Below are 16828 nucleotides of genomic sequence, written 5' to 3' on the forward strand. Positions count from 1 at the left end.
AACTGTTTCACGTTTTAAAAGTTTGAGAAGATCCTCCAGTGTGTCTCCTCCTGATATTCCAACGTATGAGACTGCATTTTGGAATATTGAAAAAAACGAGTCGACACACAGCTGTTTAACGAATATGAGGAATCAATTTTTGCAATCCCTTTGGGAAGACAATGGTCAACATGACGAAGAAACCGGAAATCCAGGTTGTTCTTCACCATCTGCAAATTATGCAGACTCAATGCGAACTGCTAGAAAGAATACTAGAATCGCTGGATCACAAATACCAGATTTGATAATCGATCCCATTAAGTGGGATCATATGAAGGAGCGGGATAGTCGTTTTCTAACGCCTGAACTAAATACTCCTGAACCACGTATATCTGGTTTCCAGAATCCTGAATTCCGTACACCCGAGCCACGCACGCCTGAACCTCAGGAGAGTCCTCAACGTTTTACGGTCAGAATAAGATCGGCTGATGAAATAACTTTACTCAACTATGTTTCATGGGATCATGGAACAAGGGTGGATGAAATTACTGAGGTGGGAGAAGATACTGTTGATGAAGAAAACGTTAAACCTTCATCAAAGGATGACATTACATTTTCAGCAACGCAAGACACAAGTGGTACTTCTCTTGATGAGTTGTGTGAGAGACTCTTGAAGGTCATGGATGTACCAGACGGTTCTGAAAAACCTACTGATAAGGCAGTTCAAAGAGAATCGAGACAAAAAGTATCTCAAAAGGGCTTGACAGCAGAAAAAAAGTCAGAAGTATTCAAGTCTAGAATTCCATTAAGAATCCAAACACTTTCGAAGAAAAAATTTTCATCCAAGATAGTAGGACTTAATATGTCTGAACCTTCGAATTCTGCGCTTTTGAACTCCAAAGTGGTTAGTCAGTCTGGTAGAAAAAGCACAAGTCCAGTAAATTCAATTGTCAAGGAACCGACAGGATTGGGAAAAAGCAATTTAGTACAAGATTGTATGATTCAGAAAAAAACTAAGATTCCTAGACACAACAGTAATAAAGCACCAGTAAAAGTAGCAGCAAACACAACAAATTAGAAATGAATATTACCGAATAAAAATAATGTACAAACACACTGCAAGTCTACAGTGTAAATATTCAGTATTTTACAGATCATAGTATTAATTAAGACGACCGTTTTCATATAAGCTTTACAGTAACTCTATATTATTAGTATATAACTATATATTGCTAGTTTCCAAAGAGCCAATAAATTTACATTAACAATTTATCTATTATATACCATACTAATACAATATGGCATTGTTCACCATTGTTATCCATCTTTCAAAATTTCCTACACTGGCGGCCTCAACGCTATCACAGTAAAACAACGTGCTTAAACCACGTGTTTCTTGTGTGTTGTGACTAGAATCTTTTATTCACATTGTAATCGAAATAATTAACTAAATTAAAGTTTTTAAGGATTATAAAAAAGTATCACATAAAATGGGGGTAATTATCGATTTAATATTGTCATGCACCAATCGTATACTTATTTAAATATATCTAAAAGTAGCTCAGATAACCTACATCATATATACTTCTAAACTTTTCGTATATTCAACAGAAACAAGGGAAGGTAAAAATTAGTAAGATTAAAAGAAATAATCAGACACGAACTAAGCTATCAAAACAAGGTAAACTCAAAACTAGGCGACACCGTAAAATTAAGAAACAAGTTCAGAAACCTAACGTTACCAAGCCGCAACATGAAGAAGAGGAAGAAGAAAGCGATCATGGAGAAGATATGATGGCTATGGTTGAGGAGGATGATCTTACATTCCTCAAGAAGGCTATATCAAATAAGTCTTATAATCTTTTGAAACAAATACGGTTTAATGAGTATGTCACTGCATATAACATCTGCATGTTTTACTATGTATGCTATAGGGGAGACTTGTATATTGTATGTCGTTTTAGAACAGATGAGAGCAAGCAAAGAAGAAAAGGAAAGAAACAGAAACAGGAAGAAGATCTAGAAGAAAGGTATGAAAAAAGTACAGAGTTAGGAGCAGAGGAAGCTGGAAAAAAATTACGTATGCTACTACCTGTGAAGACAAAAGATGGTTTTATAGAGACACGTGTCATTGAAGAAGATAGAAAGGATAATGAAGATGAAGAGATTAATGGTGATTCAGTGTATAACAATAAAGAAAATTATCAAAATGGAGAAATTAATAATAGCGATGAAGAAATTGAGATGGAGTTTGAAATTCAGGTAAAAGTTTGTGAAAGTTCTTTTTAAGAGAATAATGATATGAATAATTAAAAAAACTTTTATCCTTGTTACAACATAGGACAAGATAAATGAAAAAAAAGACAAAGTTATTTCGACTGCAGAATTACTAGCTTGCAGAGAAGAAGTGTTAAGGTCCCGACGTTTTAAGATTGGCGTCCTGTCCAGTGGACTTTTGGAAAATCCAGAACTTAAATCAGGCAATTTTAAAGTGCTGCTTGAATTAATGGAGGAGAGCAATCCAGAGGTTTACATAACTGTCAGAAAATTGGCAACTGTATCGCTCTTAGAAGTCTTTAAAGATCTTCTGCCTTCGTATCATATAACACAATTCGAGCAGGAGGGTGTAAGATGTATGAGAATTCAATATTCAATGTCATGTTTATCATTTTCAGCGCAAATACTTTTTTCTAATCATACAAATAATACATTACAGTAAAGAAAGAAACGCTGCAACTTCAAAATTATGAGGCCATCTTGCTAAGAAGCTATAAGAAATATTTACAGAAACTCGAAAAAATGGCAAGTTGGCTACGCCAAAAGAAAGGTGACACGCGTAACATCAGTGAAAGAGAAATGCAATTGGGAGAAATTGCAGTGACTTGTATGTGCGATTTATTAGTCAGTCATCCATATTTTAACTTTGCTGTCAACATAGCAAATCTTTTGATTCCGCTAATGGATAACAAACGGCCAAACATAAGAGCAGCTGTTGCAAGCTGCATCTCACAAATCTTTAAAGAAGATAAACGTGGCGAATTGTCTCTATCCGTACGTTCTAGAATTCTAATCTGATATTTTTTATTTACAGTTTTAATTTAACTATTTTCTTCCGAATTTATGACGTTACAGATAGTACGACGTATCAATCAATATGTAAAAGCACGTGGTCACTCGGTCCATTCTGAAATATTGTCAGTCCTCTTGTCCCTCCGAATAAAGGACGTAAATTTGGATAAAGAAAGAGAAGAAGAAGCGAAACAAAAGAAGCTCATGACGCACAAACAGAGAATTCTCGCACTTAGCAAACGAGAGCGGAAGAAAAATAAAAAATTAGAACAAGTCGAGAAAGAAATGCTGGAAACCAAAGCCGAGGAAAATAAGCAAAATAAAGAAAAAGTTCTCACGGAAATAACTAGCATAGTTTTCACGATTTATTTTAGAGTACTGAAGCAGGCACCGAACAGTAAAATTTTATCAGTAACATTGGAAGGATTAGCCAAGTGAGCCAATACGATATAATTGAATAATCATAATCTTGCTGATATTTCAATTTCATTTATTCATGTTTCGTCATTTAGATTTGCACATTGTATCAATCTTGAGTTTTATCAAGACTTGGTAAATGTTTTAAATCGGTTGATGGAAGAAGGCAACTTGGGACTACGAGAGCAGTTACACTGTATCCAAACAGTATTTATAATATTATCAGGACAGGGTTCAGCTCTGAACATTGATCCTTACAAGTGAGTATTTACTAAAGAGTTGGTAAAAAAATAAAGTTGAACGAAATTCACTGTCTCTTATTCTTGTGCAGATTCTATTATCATCTGTACAAAAATCTGCTAAACGTTAACGCTGGCAAAAATCACGCCAATGCAGAAATAATTGTGCAAACCTTAGTTCAGGTTTTAATAACCCGACGTAAAAAAGTGTCGCAAAGTCGTTTGATCGCTTTTATCAAACGTATCGCCACGTTATCTCTACAATTGCAGCATAATGGGTCCCTCGGAATACTCGGTGTAATTAAAGTAGTCATGCAACTTGGTAAAGCTGCGGACATACTATTGGACACAGACAGCACGTCCGGGGATGGTTTTTATCAACCTGAATTAGAAGAACCGGACTACTGTAACGCGCATTGCACAGCACTGTGGGAACTCGCGGCTTTACAGGTAAATGCAGAATACACCGTATACTGGCCGAATGATATTCAGATTTCATTATGTCTTGGTTTATATCTTATTTTTAGCGGCATTATCATAGTGTGGTACAAAAATTGGCAAAGAACATAGCCAATGGTGTACCGACCAGTGGGGAAGGAAGCTTAACAGCGGATATTGCAAAATTGTGAGTCAGCCAGTTTGTTACCATAAATATTGATGTAAAAACATTTGACTTCCTTAATGTTATAGATCACCGGAAGAACTGTTCAAAGAATATGATCCTGCTGGCGTTGTCTTTAAACCCGCAGTGCCAGTACCGAAAAAGGCGCCGGCAAAGAAATCATCTGGACGACATTACTTTGCAAAGAATGAATTCGAAGTGTATCTCAATTCCATTTATAGTAAACCTTTGTTCAACAACGAATTTGTTGACTTTTATACAGAAATTAAAGCTAAATAACAAAGCTGTTGTAAAAATAATAAAGAACTCTCATACTTCGTATCCAGTTTGCGTCCCTGATTGTGCTAGACGCTTTAAAACTTGAGAAACATTTTCTACTAACGCAGGAAATTTAGGATCTGCCAAGCAAAGCTTGACTGCATCTTCCAAAGGATAATTCATTGGTAACATCGGGTTCACGTCTGTAAATTTCAGCAGATAAAAATGATTAGCGATCAATTTTATGTTGAGTACTATAAAAATACTTATGTACTACGAACCCGTAATGGCGCCCATAGGATTGTTTTTCAGTAATTCTGCAATTTTATGTTTTTTTGAAATTTCATCATGTTCTTCAGTTCTCGAGACATTTATACATTGTTGAATGCGGAAAACAAAGTTCCGAACATCCTCCTGTGAGCCGGAAAGTTGTATCTTCACAGTTTTCTCAATGTTCTGAAAAACGTGAACAGTATTAAGGTGATATTTAATTAAAGTAAATGTATATCCCTTACATTCTGGGTTTCATTGAAAGACATACAGTCTCCAGTATAAAATGCGGTAACGTTACTTCCAGGCCCTATTGGAATTGTTCCAAGAATAGTCTCTTCAGCATAAAGAATTAAAAAATTCCCCTAAAATCGTTTTCATTATGCACTATGTTCCACAATTTTAAATAAAATATAAAAGCATTCACCCGAAATAGATAAGTTCAATCTTATTTAAACGTGACAATAAAAATCTCATATTATGTATTGAAAGTGTATACCCACAACATCTCTCATACAAAGCGCTTCACCATTTTTTGAGGTAAATCTGTGGGAATTATTTGATTCATAGAATTCGATTTGCCTAATAGGCCACGTATTGTTTGTTCTAATAAGATGGTCCTGCATGTCTGTATAATTAAATGGAACGACCGGAAGTATGAGCTAGTATTCGCAGAAATTATATCCAATGGCGGTTACAACTTCTTGAATATGCTTAGATGTCTCGAGAGATTATAAAAACATAGATAAAGTAACAGCACGTGCAATGATGTACAGAAGACAGCAAAGTATCGCAGTAGACATGGGATGTATTTATGAATACATCCGATTGTTTCTAATGGCGTCCATAGCTACAAAGTTCTTTAAATTGGGCTTACTATTGCCAACTTCCTTTTGGCGATGTTCAGGCTCTTTGTGTCTCATTCTCTCTCGTTCTATCTCGAATACTGAAATAGTCTTCTTCGATACATTGACAGTTGACAGGTCGGAGTACTCTCTGTTACAAACAACTTCAGATAGAATCCGCAGAATTTTTGCAGCACGGCTTTGTTTTTCCATGAAAATCGCAACAAACAAACGAACGCTATCCGACGAGCCTTGACGGCCGTGCAATCAGTGTGTATACAATAGATCATCTTGTGGAAGCTTCGCAAGTAATGCGAATACATATCTGAGGATTCCCTCCTGTTTTCACAAGACATAGAGGTGAACATTGAGATAAGTGTAAGTGCATTTGACGGTCAGCAAATTCACTGATTTTCTCCGAAAAAGGAACTCTAACACATTTCTGGAGTATCGACTGATAATTCCATGTAGAGAAACGTCTTCTACAAGGTTCTTCCCATCACCAGTGTCTGCATAGTGAAGTTGAATTAATAGTGGTAAATATTTTCTGATTATATTTTTCATATAACATTTTTTATATTATTGTATTCACTGATGTTTATTATTTAGACGAACTTTCGCCGGAATGCGGAAACCAAGTATTGCCACTAGATGCTAGTGTGTACGAGGAGTGGTTGGTTCAGGGTAGAACGTAAGGGCAAAACGAGGCTCTCTGTTAGAGAAGGCGAACAGCTGCCGCCACGGCTTTCACCGAGATGGTTGGACTTGCGGGCGGGGGAGGACATCTATATCCCTCGCCCCCGATGCAACCTAATCCTGAGTGTATGTCTTTTTCGATAAGGATATTACGAAGCACAGAAAGTTTCATATATCTTTTTATTTCTAGTACGAGAAATGACTGGGATTGCTCCTAGTGCACCAACCAGTGCAGATGCGTGCTTGAGTATAGTGCACTCTCTTATGTGCCATCGACAAGGTGGTGAGAGTGAAGGTTTCAGTAAACGAGCTATTGAGTCTTTGGTTAAGAAGCTTAAGGTACTTAATTCTTTTTCTATATTATTACATAAGATATTGAATTTATGTTACTGAAAATATCATTTTTCAAAATAGGAAAAACGGGATGAACTAGACAGTCTTATAACAGCTATTACAACAAATGGTGCACATCCCAGTAAATGTGTGACGATACAAAGAACACTTGATGGTAGGCTACAAGTGGCAGGTCGCAAGGGTTTTCCTCACGTGATATATGCACGAATTTGGAGGTGGCCAGATTTACATAAAAACGAATTAAAGCACGTTAAATACTGCCAGTTTGCATTTGATTTAAAATGCGACTCAGTATGCGTCAATCCGTATCATTACGAAAGAGTCGTATCCCCAGGAATAGGTATGCTCTTATACTATTAATAAAAAAATGTTCAATGTATCAAAAGAATATCCGCAAAATTATCGCTTTGGCATAATCATTTCAATTAATGTTATGCACGAGTAGAACATAATTAGAGGTCTATGTATTATGTCTTTGGTCTTGTTTATTTCTTCCAAGTGTAATCGCTTATTGTATTAATTAGCCTAATTAATTTATTCGTTGTTGCTTGGTGTATGATGGAATGGGTTCGTTTCCCGGCACAGACCCGTTCTTTACAGACCTCTCCGGATTGACCCTGCAATCAGGAGTCGGTGTAGGACCTGGTGGACGCCTAGTAAAGGATGAATACTCGGTCGGCGGCGGTGGAAGCGCAGCAACCGGTGGCGTCGGCGTCGGTGTATCTACCGGAATGGAAGTTGATGGCGAAATGAATCAAACGATTCAACACCACCCGCCACAACCACCACCAGCATCAAATAGTCAACAACAGACGCAACAAAACTTCATTTCTGGTTTGGCGCCACCAAATCCAGGTAAGTCAACCTCTCTAAATTCTATTTTGTGTCTCTACGCAGTCTTATTTCTTAAGTAGTACCCAGTCTGTCTATTGTGTAAATGCATCTATATTTCATAATGATATAAGTAGCAATGTAACGCTTAAATTTCTGCTTCCTCTCTAGAATATATTCCAGAACGTTGAATATCCTTGCACAAAAGTGCTATTGGCGTTTCATAACATCTTTGGCAATTGTGCAATCAACCGTACGTAATAATATTATTACGACGGTTAATCAAACGTGCACTCTACATTAATTTTCAGTGACACAATTTGAGCACTGTTTCCATACAATTTATTGGATACATATGGTGTATCTCATTACTTGAAAGAAACAAGTACAATCTAATCTAAAGTATTGAAAGCAATCGTGCTAGTCTAGTTTGCAGTTTGCGCAATTTTATTTGATTTATGCTTCATTTTCTTCTTTTCGTTTTCTTTTGTTATTTCGTACAGCTAGTGGTGAAGGTATGTTTGGCGGGGGCGGGGGAGCACCAGTAGGCGGAGGCAGCGGGACCGCAGGAGGTGGTGGAGGCACTGGAAATTCTCGCACCAAACTCGAAGATAATAGTTGCCCTCGGCAGACCTGGATTCCCACGCCTCATCACTCTTCGACACGTAATATCCATCATCGTACGTACAAGCAAGACGGTTTTTTTTCTTTTAATTTTTCTTAATTCACATTCTTATCGTTATTCCTTTATTCTTATTTCATTTCGCATTCGCTAATTAGGCTACGCTTTTATTAAATGTTTCTGCAGAATTTAAAAATGATATTGTACACCCTATATATACCCTGTATACCTTGGAGAAAATCTAACGTAAGGAGCACGCATTTTCTTTGACTGCACCTTGTGAAACGACTCTTTAAATCATTGTGTTGCACGTCATGATTGAAAACTCTATTTACAGCTGCTGTACATCCAATGAGTCACAATGTATCTGGACAGCAACAATCATTGAACACTACCGGCGGTAGTGGAAGTACACAAATCTTAAGTCCTACTCAGGGCCAGACTACGGAATCATTTTACGGGACTGCTACCCCACCACAAGACCTCAATCAACCACCTACGAGCGTTGACGCTCTAGCAGCTTCCTTAGGTACATAATTCTGTAACGCCTCCATAGTACATTCCATGCTTCCTTTCCTCAAAGCTGTATCCTCATAGAAGGATATGTGACAATAACTGGACCGATTGGATCAGATAGAGCAGTTCATAAGACAGGGACACAGTCTACTAAGTGGTCATCATATACACAGGACTATGTAAACATACATAATTTATACACTGAATCCAAACAGTGTTGAGCGGAATCCAAATGAGTATTCACTTGCATTTTCGTGAGAAAACTCATTTGGTGTGTCATGAATCCCGATCCTTTCGGTCCGAAGTCCGTGACTCCAATCACTGAACTACAACCACCCACGAGGTACATCCTAAAATGTTCACCTGCATTCGTGTACAAAAAAAGATCTTGCTTTCCTGCAGGGGGTAGTCAGAGTTCGCCCGTATCACCGGTTCACTTACATCATCAAAATGGATTTGCGGTCGCCACAGCAGCAAACCCTTACAACACTGGTGCGCCACAATGGACCGGAGCCAATACTCTTACCTACACACAGAGTATGCAGCCTCCAGATCATCGACATCTGCATGCCACATCGTATTGTAAGTCATGGAATGCAAAGCTAGGACTTGCTGTATTGTAATTTCCTTGTTTTAAGACCACCCGTATTTGTTCCAGGGGGCGGCCATGGTGGTGAGGTCGGAGGTAGCATAGGAGGACTATTGTCAACTCAACCAGCTCCAGAGTACTGGTGCTCCGTGGGCTACTTCGAGTTGGATACTCAGGTAGGAGAAACGTTCAAAGTGAGTAGCGGTTGTCCTACTGTCACTATCGATGGATACGTCGATCCCAGCGGGGGCAACAGATTTTGTCTTGGTGCGCTGAGCAACGTTCATCGCACGGAACAGAGTGAACGAGCTCGACTTCACATAGGTTAGTTGTTAGTTAGGATTCTAATAGTGATGCATGTAAATCGCAGTAGAATTCATGGCGAATAATTGATTGCATAGGAAAGGGCGTTGTTCTTGACCTCCGGGGCGAAGGAGATGTTTGGCTAAGATGTCAGAGCGAGCACAGTGTCTTTGTGCAGTCCTATTACCTAGACAGAGAAGCGGGTCGTGCGCCTGGCGATGCTGTTCACAAAATTTATCCTTCCGCTTATATAAAAGTCTTTGACCTACGGCAATGTCATAAGCAGATGCGAGGCCAGGCAGCAACTGCTCAAGCAGCAGCTGCAGCTCAGGCTGCTGCCGTCGCGGGTCATCTCACTCATGGAGCACCTATTACCAAAAGTCTAAGCGCTGCCGCTGGCATCGGGGTCGATGATCTTCGTCGACTTTGCATTTTGCGTTTGAGTTTCGTTAAAGGATGGGGTCCTGACTATCCAAGGCAAAGTATAAAGGAGACGCCATGTTGGATCGAGGTGAGCTTATAGCTAGATCTCGATGGCATAGGTAACTTACTCTCTTTATTAACTATGCTATGTAATTTACCATACTCTACTATTCCAGGTACATCTTCATCGGGCGCTTCAACTCTTGGACGAGGTACTTCACACCATGCCGATAGACGGACCTCGGGCTATTGAATAAATGGTCATGGCCTTAAACTACCGACAACGTACAAAAATTCGAGGTGTGAAGTGAGAATGTTATTTTACGTTTTCGTTGCGCGAAATTACTTTTTAAGGACGACAGAGAGAAAGTACTGCATGCGAATGGATTATAGGGAGGTAGGAAGTCGTATTGGGGATAAAAAGAGTGTTTTATTTTATTAGCCAACAAGGGTTAAGAAGAGAGTTAAGTAATGTTGGGCAAAGGTAAAAATATTCAGAGAACACGCACAAACACCTAGTGTTCACAGGTTTACAGAAATGGTTAGTAGTCGAATCCTCGTCAGGTACTTTAGCAGATCTAGAATATAAAAAGATACCCAGCCCCCATTCTTTCGAGGTTAGCTTTGTAAGATAGCTTACCATATATATATTATATGTATAATATATATAATAATATTACTATGAATTTTGAGCTCAATATTTTTACCGAAAGAAACCATCTGAGGAAACACTGAATCGTGACATGTGCACGTAATAAGTACAGTGTGTCTCTTTTTTACCAAGGCAGCACAGAAAAGAGAAAATATCCTTCTGACATTGATCTATCGGATCCCGTTCTTGTGATCGATCACAAGTCATCGGGGAACATTATAACATAATCTCTGAGCTGGATTTTTTGGGAAAAAAGCTCTCACTGTAATGTGTAGGATAGTTTGCAACCAAAAAGTTAAAAATATTAGATATTTTCAGTTCGTGGTTGACATTCTGATATTTCGTTTTCTTTTTTTTTTTGTTTTTTTTCCTTCTTTTCTAACGGACGTTGTATTATTAATATTATTAGTAACGTTGTTGGAGGCGAGACCAGTATGAATAAGTATAAGCTCTGCAGGAGAAACGGTAGATCTGTTATGTTCCTGATGAAAATCTAAGAATGATGATACCGATCTCAATGATCGACGATTACGAAGCAAAAGGACTGATCTCCTTTTTTTCAAATGATTTCCTCTAATTTTCCTTTTTATTTTATTCGCATATATGACCGCGTTCACGGCAACCGTCCCACCTCCAAGCAACTGAATCATTATTGCTATTATTACGGTAGTACTTGTTGAATAATTATATTTACTATTTACCAACCATTTTATTATATATTCATACAAGATATTCTTATACTATATTTGATAAAATTAACGAGTAGAGAAAGTGTTGACCAAATTTTCTATCCAATGCACACACGTACACACAATATACCAAGTGACATACGGACGTAACATACGCATGTACACGCCACTCATAAACATTTTACACAAAACATATATATATTATATATATATATATATATATATATATATATATATATACACATATATATAATTATGATTTATTAAAGATGAGAATCGTTTTATCGCTTGTTTTTATTGATTGATGCGCATTGTATTGTTCTGAAATTTTGTGCTTTGTTGTAATTAAGTAGAGATTATTTAGATCTTTGTTTGTTTCTATTTTTGTTTGCGAATTATCTTACGCAATCGATGTGGTGATAACACGTGCGCCTATAGTATGTTAAGTACGCCTCAATCTCTACGAGAAACAAATATCGATCAATCATCGTGTCATTGCCGATTTATACTTCCGTTTTACATGTTTTATTATGATTTGGATATGATTATATGTACATGATTCAGGTACATTAGGAACTAATGAATTCGAGTGGATGATGATTTTGGTCAATGAGTGTTTCCTCGTGGCACGAAATTCTTATTGCTATTAACCCTTTCGTTACGGGGGCTGACTATAGTCGACATCTATGCGACGACCTGTGACGACTCTCGTCACTAACAATTATAATTTGATATATATACTCTTAAAAAGGTGTACGTACAAGAGAATCCCAACGTGGCGTTGAAAGACGGAAGTGCGAACACCGAAGATTACCGACGTGCAATGTGCAAACTTTGCGGCGAGGTACCTCGTTCAGTGGCAGAGCGGATTGGAGCGTGCTTCCGTAACGAAAGGGTTAATTTTATGCACTCAGACTAATTGAGATACTGAAGGAGAAAGCTTGCGAGTGGCACGATAAAGATTACCGAGTTTCCTGTTTTGTCGTAATATAGAGTGAAAATGAAAAATGTTTAAAATAGCAAAAAGCCTTCCTTCCGGTACCATTTGATCCGAACAAGACGAGGGGTATATAGCTTTTGAGGATGCTAAGAGGGCGATTCTTTATGAAATGATTTTTTACAAAAAGAAAAAAAGGTGGGCAATGGAAATATATTATTAATAATAATTAAGAAATTGCCATACCCGTCGTCGAGTTCGTAGTTAGAAACGTATGTGCCATCTTTTTCATATATTATACTATACACAAATGACAGATTTAAGGTTTAGAATTTTTTACGAAACTTATATTTTTAACGAGCGCATGAATCATGGACGCGACACATTTTTAAATTGTGGTGCTCGAGATGTATGAGGTATACAGCCTATAGGTAAAAGTGATAGGTTTATATCTTGTGAGCTAGAGACACTTTAGAAATGTTTCATGGATGACTGAGAGATGATTGATGAGAGATTGAGTGAAGAACACTGAACATTTTGTATACCTGTGTAAGCCGAATTAAGACATTGTTATATGTGAGATTGTGATACAACATTGGACTAAAATTATCAGAAGCAAAAACGACAACAGGAAAAATTGTACAGTCAGTCCAAGGATCCGCGTAGAACAGTGATCCTTGCATCTTCGGTTACCTATAAGCGTTAATTTTTTGTAATTGTCCCATAGATTGCAGTTGTAACAAAGATTTTTGCTTCTTTTATATAAATGCACTATCATACTTTTTCCGACGTCATAGACAATTTGTTTCCTAAGGGTTTTACATTGTATCTGTACGATAGAACTTTTCTTTCATCGAGGCACATCCAGTGCTCGCCCTTAACTTTAGAAAAAATTATTAATCTGTCACCGTCAGAGCCTTCAAAGTATTTCAAATGAACAAGACGTATTTCGAAACCGATATCAAAGTGCAATAGTCCCATCCCGCATCTAAGATACTATAGCCGCTAGATCTAAAGCTAAAGTTAAGTACCTATGTAACTTATGTTAACATTTAAAAAGAGCTAATGATTATTTAATAAGCGATAAGTTAGAATATATAAACGTAGCTGATGGTTTTCTCAAAGGGGAAAGAATTTTTTTAAATACTATAGAATTCATGCGTGACCTTTGCTGTCTGATTGTCCGATATTCTACCATCGTACAATTGTACCAATTTTTCGATTGAGCCAACTACCGATCTACCTTTGCGTCATTCTAATCTATGCGTAGCAGAGGCAGAGCCTTTAACTTCTTTTTGACTTTATCCTTTCTTTTTTAGTTTTGCTTTTTTGCTCTCCTCACGGTGTGGGCGAGACTCTGTGTTCCTGTTCATGTTTGAATTTTCTATTTTTTTTAAACAATCTTCGATCACGAGATACTTTATTCTTCTTCTTCACCTGCCATAAGCGTTACGATCTCTTAACATACTAGCGCCTTATTTTATATAGATTTACAGAACGATGAGGTTTCGCCGTAAACACTGTTCAATTGCGAGATTCAAAGACTTGTTTTATTATTCGTCTCTTTGTCGACTCTAGAATAATATACATGAAATACCTACACGCGCACGTACAATGAATAATATCGTAATAGGGTTATGACATTTACCATTATGCATACCGATTAACAAATTAACTGTAAAGATTAATCGATCGCAGTATATAGAGTTATGTATATATATATATATATATATATACATATATGTATACGCTATAACGTTTTTTTATCGGACACTGTTTCCACATCCGCGTGTGGATTGTTTTCAGAAAAATATATTACAGGCTCCCTTCCTTTTCACTCGAGAGGTCGCATATATGTATACGCTATAACGTTTACCATTATGCATACCGATTAACAAATTAACTGTAAAGATTAATCGATCGCAGTATATAGAGTTATGTATATATATATATATATATATATACATATATGTATACGCTATAACGTTTTTTTATCGGACACTGTTTCCACATCCGCGTGTGGATTGTTTTCAGAAAAATATATTACAGGCTCCCTTCCTTTTCACTCGAGAGGTCGGCTCAAAATTATACCAAGCGATACTTTATTTTCGTTGCTCTTCACATTTACTTTTTTGTTTCATTAACTTTCTCTCTCTCTGTTCCTTCATACTTTTACTATTTATCTCCTCTCATCTCTTTCTGGAAAGAAATCGTTTGTGTCTAAGCCAAAGATAATCTGACCATGTTATTGTAACAATGCTGCATTACGATATGTGTTACTCGAATTGTAAGTCTGTACGATTATTCATAGTAATAAATCGTGTCACGGAAAGCAGGACTGGAACAATACTTTTTGTTAGCATTGACAAAGTCGAGAATTGGTTTGGTTATTGTAGAATTCAGCACAAATATCTTATTCAGCGAAATTCGGCTAATCTAAAACTTAAGAAAAATTTGTATGGAAATTGACTGTTATCGGTTTTCTTGTGAAGATACATGAGAAAACTGGATGAAAATAAAGCACAGTAATTTTAAATGGATTACGAATGCAAAATTCACGTGTGGTGAATGATACGGTAGAATATTGTGATTAGATTTATATGACTGGTTGTTTAGACGATATACGAACAAAGCGTCAAAGAGGATAAGGATAATTGTTGTTATCGGTATCAGAGAAAGAAATTAATAGTCGCGGCCATAATGCACGCACGCTCATAGAACTCGGGAAATTGTGAATAAAGGTTTCTTTATTTTTTGTTATTGTACAATACAAACACATCGCATTATGCATTATCATTTTCAATAAACATACTCCATTAATGAAAATGTGTTGGGTTGGCTAATATGACTTCCTTTGCACACTGGGTACTCATGATTGTTTTTAAGGAAATTATTTTGTATAAACTTGTTGCTACTAAATTACAATCCCATATCACTGTTTAAGTTGTCTTTCTTGTTTGATATCAATCTTGGTATCAGAATATTCTCCTTTGTAAAAATTACCATCATGGTCAATAGCTGCGTTGTGATCTATTACAATTGTTAATGCCTCTTCGATAGCTTGATCAATATTCTCCGCAGTGATGAAACTTTCTGCCTGTTTCTTTACAGACCGAACTTCTTCCTCAACTTTTTCTTGATTCTCAGCTAGCATTTCTTTATAATTTTTCATTCTCCACCAATTACCTACATCACGCTGGGTTCTTTCCTTGTGCAACCGATATTTTCTTATGTCTGCAATTTCCTCATTCCATTCATTATTTATTGCTGAACATTTTTCGAAATCTGCTGCTTCTGCTGCTTCAACAACTGAATGATCAAATTGTATCTCATTCTTTTTGCCAATCATGATCATATACTTCCTGTGATCAGAATACGAGTTACGTACCATGTTGAATACAAATCAATAGTAATGATGAATTACCTTAAGGAGCGCATATATGTCCTGTAAATATTACTTAGACGCTGAAGCTCATCATTGTCTTCTTTAGGAATGACAGGCTTTACTGGTACCCTAAACATTTTGCTCTTTGCAGTAGGTAACCATATCGGTTTTCTCTTCCAGCGGATGATTTGTGAATAAAGTGAATTTGTTGCAGCACACTCACAAGATACTAAATTTCCTGTGATCAGGGTGCTACTGCCTATTAACTTTGTCACGCGTAACATGTTCTCACATAAAATAAATTGCTCGTACCTAACCTGCAAGACAAGAATTGTAATGTAAACTTAATTATTTCTATGTTAATACTACATCATTTATTGTAATGACAAGCTGATACGATATTTCATAAGACTGAATTACACATGCTGTAACAGTAGAAGAAATTTATTTTTATTAACAATTTTTAGCTCACCGACTCTAATGCTTTGAAATCTGAAAGGTTAAAATGAAGCAGCAGCTGATCATGTATAACGACGACATTCGGAACAGTAATGGTTACTCAAAAATTAAATGGAGTTACTATAGCCTTCATTTCATACTTATTTGGTGTAAGTATTATTAAATTAAATTTTTTGGAAAACATTGCAGATTCGATATTAGACTTTTTATCAGAACATTACAGATATGTATTATAAGCAAAATATGTACGACTACGCGATCACGTAAAAAATATATGATTAAAAACTCTTTATACCACAAGTAAAATAAAGTCAACCATTAATTTAAATTGCTTTGACGTAGCCTTCAGCTGTGTGAAGAACCGAGACAAGTTTGTGAGCGGCAAAGATTAATCCATGCGGATAATAAAAAGTAAATACAGTTTTAACAAAAATGTAGGTCGCCCTGAGTGTCCTATGCATTTTCTTTTTTTCCGACTATCCCAACCAAGGGGTGACTTAAAAGAAACCACGGATCCATTTAATCTTCATTCCCAAAAATATGCTACACCGTTTCACAGGAAGATCTGTGAAATCAGTTCAGATATTATATTAAAATAGTAATGTTTACACCAAAAAAAATTAACGTTTTTCATCATTCGAATTTTTGCCAAGTATCTGAAATTCCAGCATAA

The 16828-nt window shown here is 36.7% G+C and overlaps 4 protein-coding genes across 10 annotated transcripts; 2 read left to right on the forward strand and 2 right to left on the reverse strand.

Moving 5' to 3' along the window:
- Positions 1-1129: 1129 nt before the first annotated feature.
- LOC107265442 (nucleolar complex protein 3 homolog) lies at positions 1130-4647 on the forward strand. Of its 2 annotated transcripts, XM_015734898.2 has the most exons (10): positions 1130-1475; positions 1591-1865; positions 1944-2241; positions 2321-2612; positions 2696-3030; positions 3112-3482; positions 3561-3725; positions 3797-4154; positions 4232-4329; positions 4395-4647. In XM_015734898.2, exons 1-10 carry the CDS (start codon positions 1470-1472, stop codon positions 4603-4605), a joined length of 2409 nt encoding a protein of 802 aa, XP_015590384.1. In that variant the 5' UTR covers positions 1130-1469; the 3' UTR covers positions 4606-4647. The 2 variants fall into 2 exon arrangements, with proteins under 2 accessions (XP_015590384.1, XP_015590385.1); XM_015734899.2 differs by lacking the exon at positions 1130-1475 and having other exon boundaries at positions 1724-1865; positions 1949-2241.
- LOC107265453 lies at positions 4526-5857 on the reverse strand. 3 transcript variants are annotated; one of them, XM_025082747.1, is made up of 4 exons: positions 5732-5857; positions 5100-5219; positions 4866-5040; positions 4526-4787 (listed from the first exon to the last, which is right to left on the reverse strand). In XM_025082747.1, exons 2-4 carry the CDS (start codon positions 5121-5123, stop codon positions 4636-4638), a joined length of 351 nt encoding a protein of 116 aa, XP_024938515.1. In that variant the 5' UTR covers positions 5124-5219; positions 5732-5857; the 3' UTR covers positions 4526-4635. The 3 variants fall into 3 exon arrangements, with proteins under 3 accessions (XP_024938515.1, XP_015590407.1, XP_015590408.1); XM_015734921.2 differs by lacking the exon at positions 5732-5857 and adding an exon at positions 5358-5725; XM_015734922.2 differs by lacking the exon at positions 5732-5857 and adding an exon at positions 5354-5488.
- Positions 5858-5908: 51 nt separating this feature from the next.
- LOC107265444 (mothers against decapentaplegic homolog 4) lies at positions 5909-15251 on the forward strand. 3 transcript variants are annotated; one of them, XM_025082726.1, is made up of 12 exons: positions 5909-6235; positions 6309-6521; positions 6586-6734; positions 6810-7089; positions 7335-7604; positions 8084-8260; positions 8540-8731; positions 9121-9300; positions 9377-9631; positions 9709-10121; positions 10210-14156; positions 14385-15251. In XM_025082726.1, the coding sequence occupies exons 2-11, from the start codon at positions 6455-6457 to the stop codon at positions 10288-10290; spliced, it is 2064 nt and encodes a 687-aa protein (XP_024938494.1). In that variant the 5' UTR covers positions 5909-6235; positions 6309-6454; the 3' UTR covers positions 10291-14156; positions 14385-15251. The 3 variants fall into 3 exon arrangements, with proteins under 3 accessions (XP_024938494.1, XP_015590388.1, XP_015590389.1); XM_015734902.2 differs by having other exon boundaries at positions 7350-7604; positions 14385-15137; XM_015734903.2 differs by lacking the exon at positions 8084-8260 and having other exon boundaries at positions 14385-15137.
- On the reverse strand, positions 15041-16432 carry LOC107265452 (probable 28S ribosomal protein S26, mitochondrial). Of its 2 annotated transcripts, none has more exons than XM_025082745.1 (3): positions 16277-16432; positions 15736-16013; positions 15041-15673 (listed from the first exon to the last, which is right to left on the reverse strand). In XM_025082745.1, exons 1-3 carry the CDS (start codon positions 16337-16339, stop codon positions 15244-15246), a joined length of 771 nt encoding a protein of 256 aa, XP_024938513.1. In that variant the 5' UTR covers positions 16340-16432; the 3' UTR covers positions 15041-15243. The 2 variants fall into 2 exon arrangements, with proteins under 2 accessions (XP_024938513.1, XP_015590406.1); XM_015734920.2 differs by having other exon boundaries at positions 16169-16318.
- Between the last annotated feature and the right edge of the window lie 396 nt (positions 16433-16828).

Source organism: Cephus cinctus, unplaced genomic scaffold (assembly GCF_000341935.2).
Source record: "Cephus cinctus unplaced genomic scaffold, Ccin1 Ccin1_scaffold0225, whole genome shotgun sequence".
Lineage (NCBI taxonomy): Eukaryota > Metazoa > Arthropoda > Insecta > Hymenoptera > Cephidae > Cephus > Cephus cinctus.

Excerpts from the sequence above, each read along its gene's own strand:
- LOC107265444 (XM_025082726.1), top strand. The coding sequence starts at position 6,455 with ATGGTTGGACTTGCGGGCGGGGGAGGACATCTATATCCCTCGCCCCCG. Across the intron at positions 6,522-6,585 it reads GATGCAACCTAATCCTGAGT|TACGAGAAATGACTGGGATT; the intron begins GTATGTCTTTTT and ends TTTTATTTCTAG. Across the intron at positions 7,605-8,083 it reads TTTGGCGCCACCAAATCCAG|CTAGTGGTGAAGGTATGTTT; the intron begins GTAAGTCAACCT and ends TATTTCGTACAG.
- LOC107265452 (XM_025082745.1), bottom strand. The coding sequence starts at position 16,339 with ATGTTTTCCAAAAAATTTAATTTAATAATACTTACACCAAATAAGTAT. Across the intron at positions 16,014-16,276 it reads AGTATGAAATGAAGGCTATA|GTTAGGTACGAGCAATTTAT; the intron begins GTAACTCCATTT and ends CTTGTCTTGCAG. Across the intron at positions 15,674-15,735 it reads ACATATATGCGCTCCTTAAG|GAAGTATATGATCATGATTG; the intron begins GTAATTCATCAT and ends TTCTGATCACAG.
- LOC107265442 (XM_015734898.2), top strand. Across the intron at positions 2,613-2,695 it reads CGAGCAGGAGGGTGTAAGAT|TAAAGAAAGAAACGCTGCAA; the intron begins GTATGAGAATTC and ends AATACATTACAG. Across the intron at positions 4,330-4,394 it reads ACAGCGGATATTGCAAAATT|ATCACCGGAAGAACTGTTCA; the intron begins GTGAGTCAGCCA and ends TTAATGTTATAG.
- LOC107265453 (XM_015734921.2), bottom strand. The coding sequence starts at position 5,480 with ATGCAGGACCATCTTATTAGAACAAACAATACGTGGCCTATTAGGCAA. Across the intron at positions 5,041-5,099 it reads CTTTCAATGAAACCCAGAAT|AACATTGAGAAAACTGTGAA; the intron begins GTAAGGGATATA and ends CACGTTTTTCAG. Across the intron at positions 4,788-4,865 it reads TCCTATGGGCGCCATTACGG|ACGTGAACCCGATGTTACCA; the intron begins GTTCGTAGTACA and ends TGAAATTTACAG.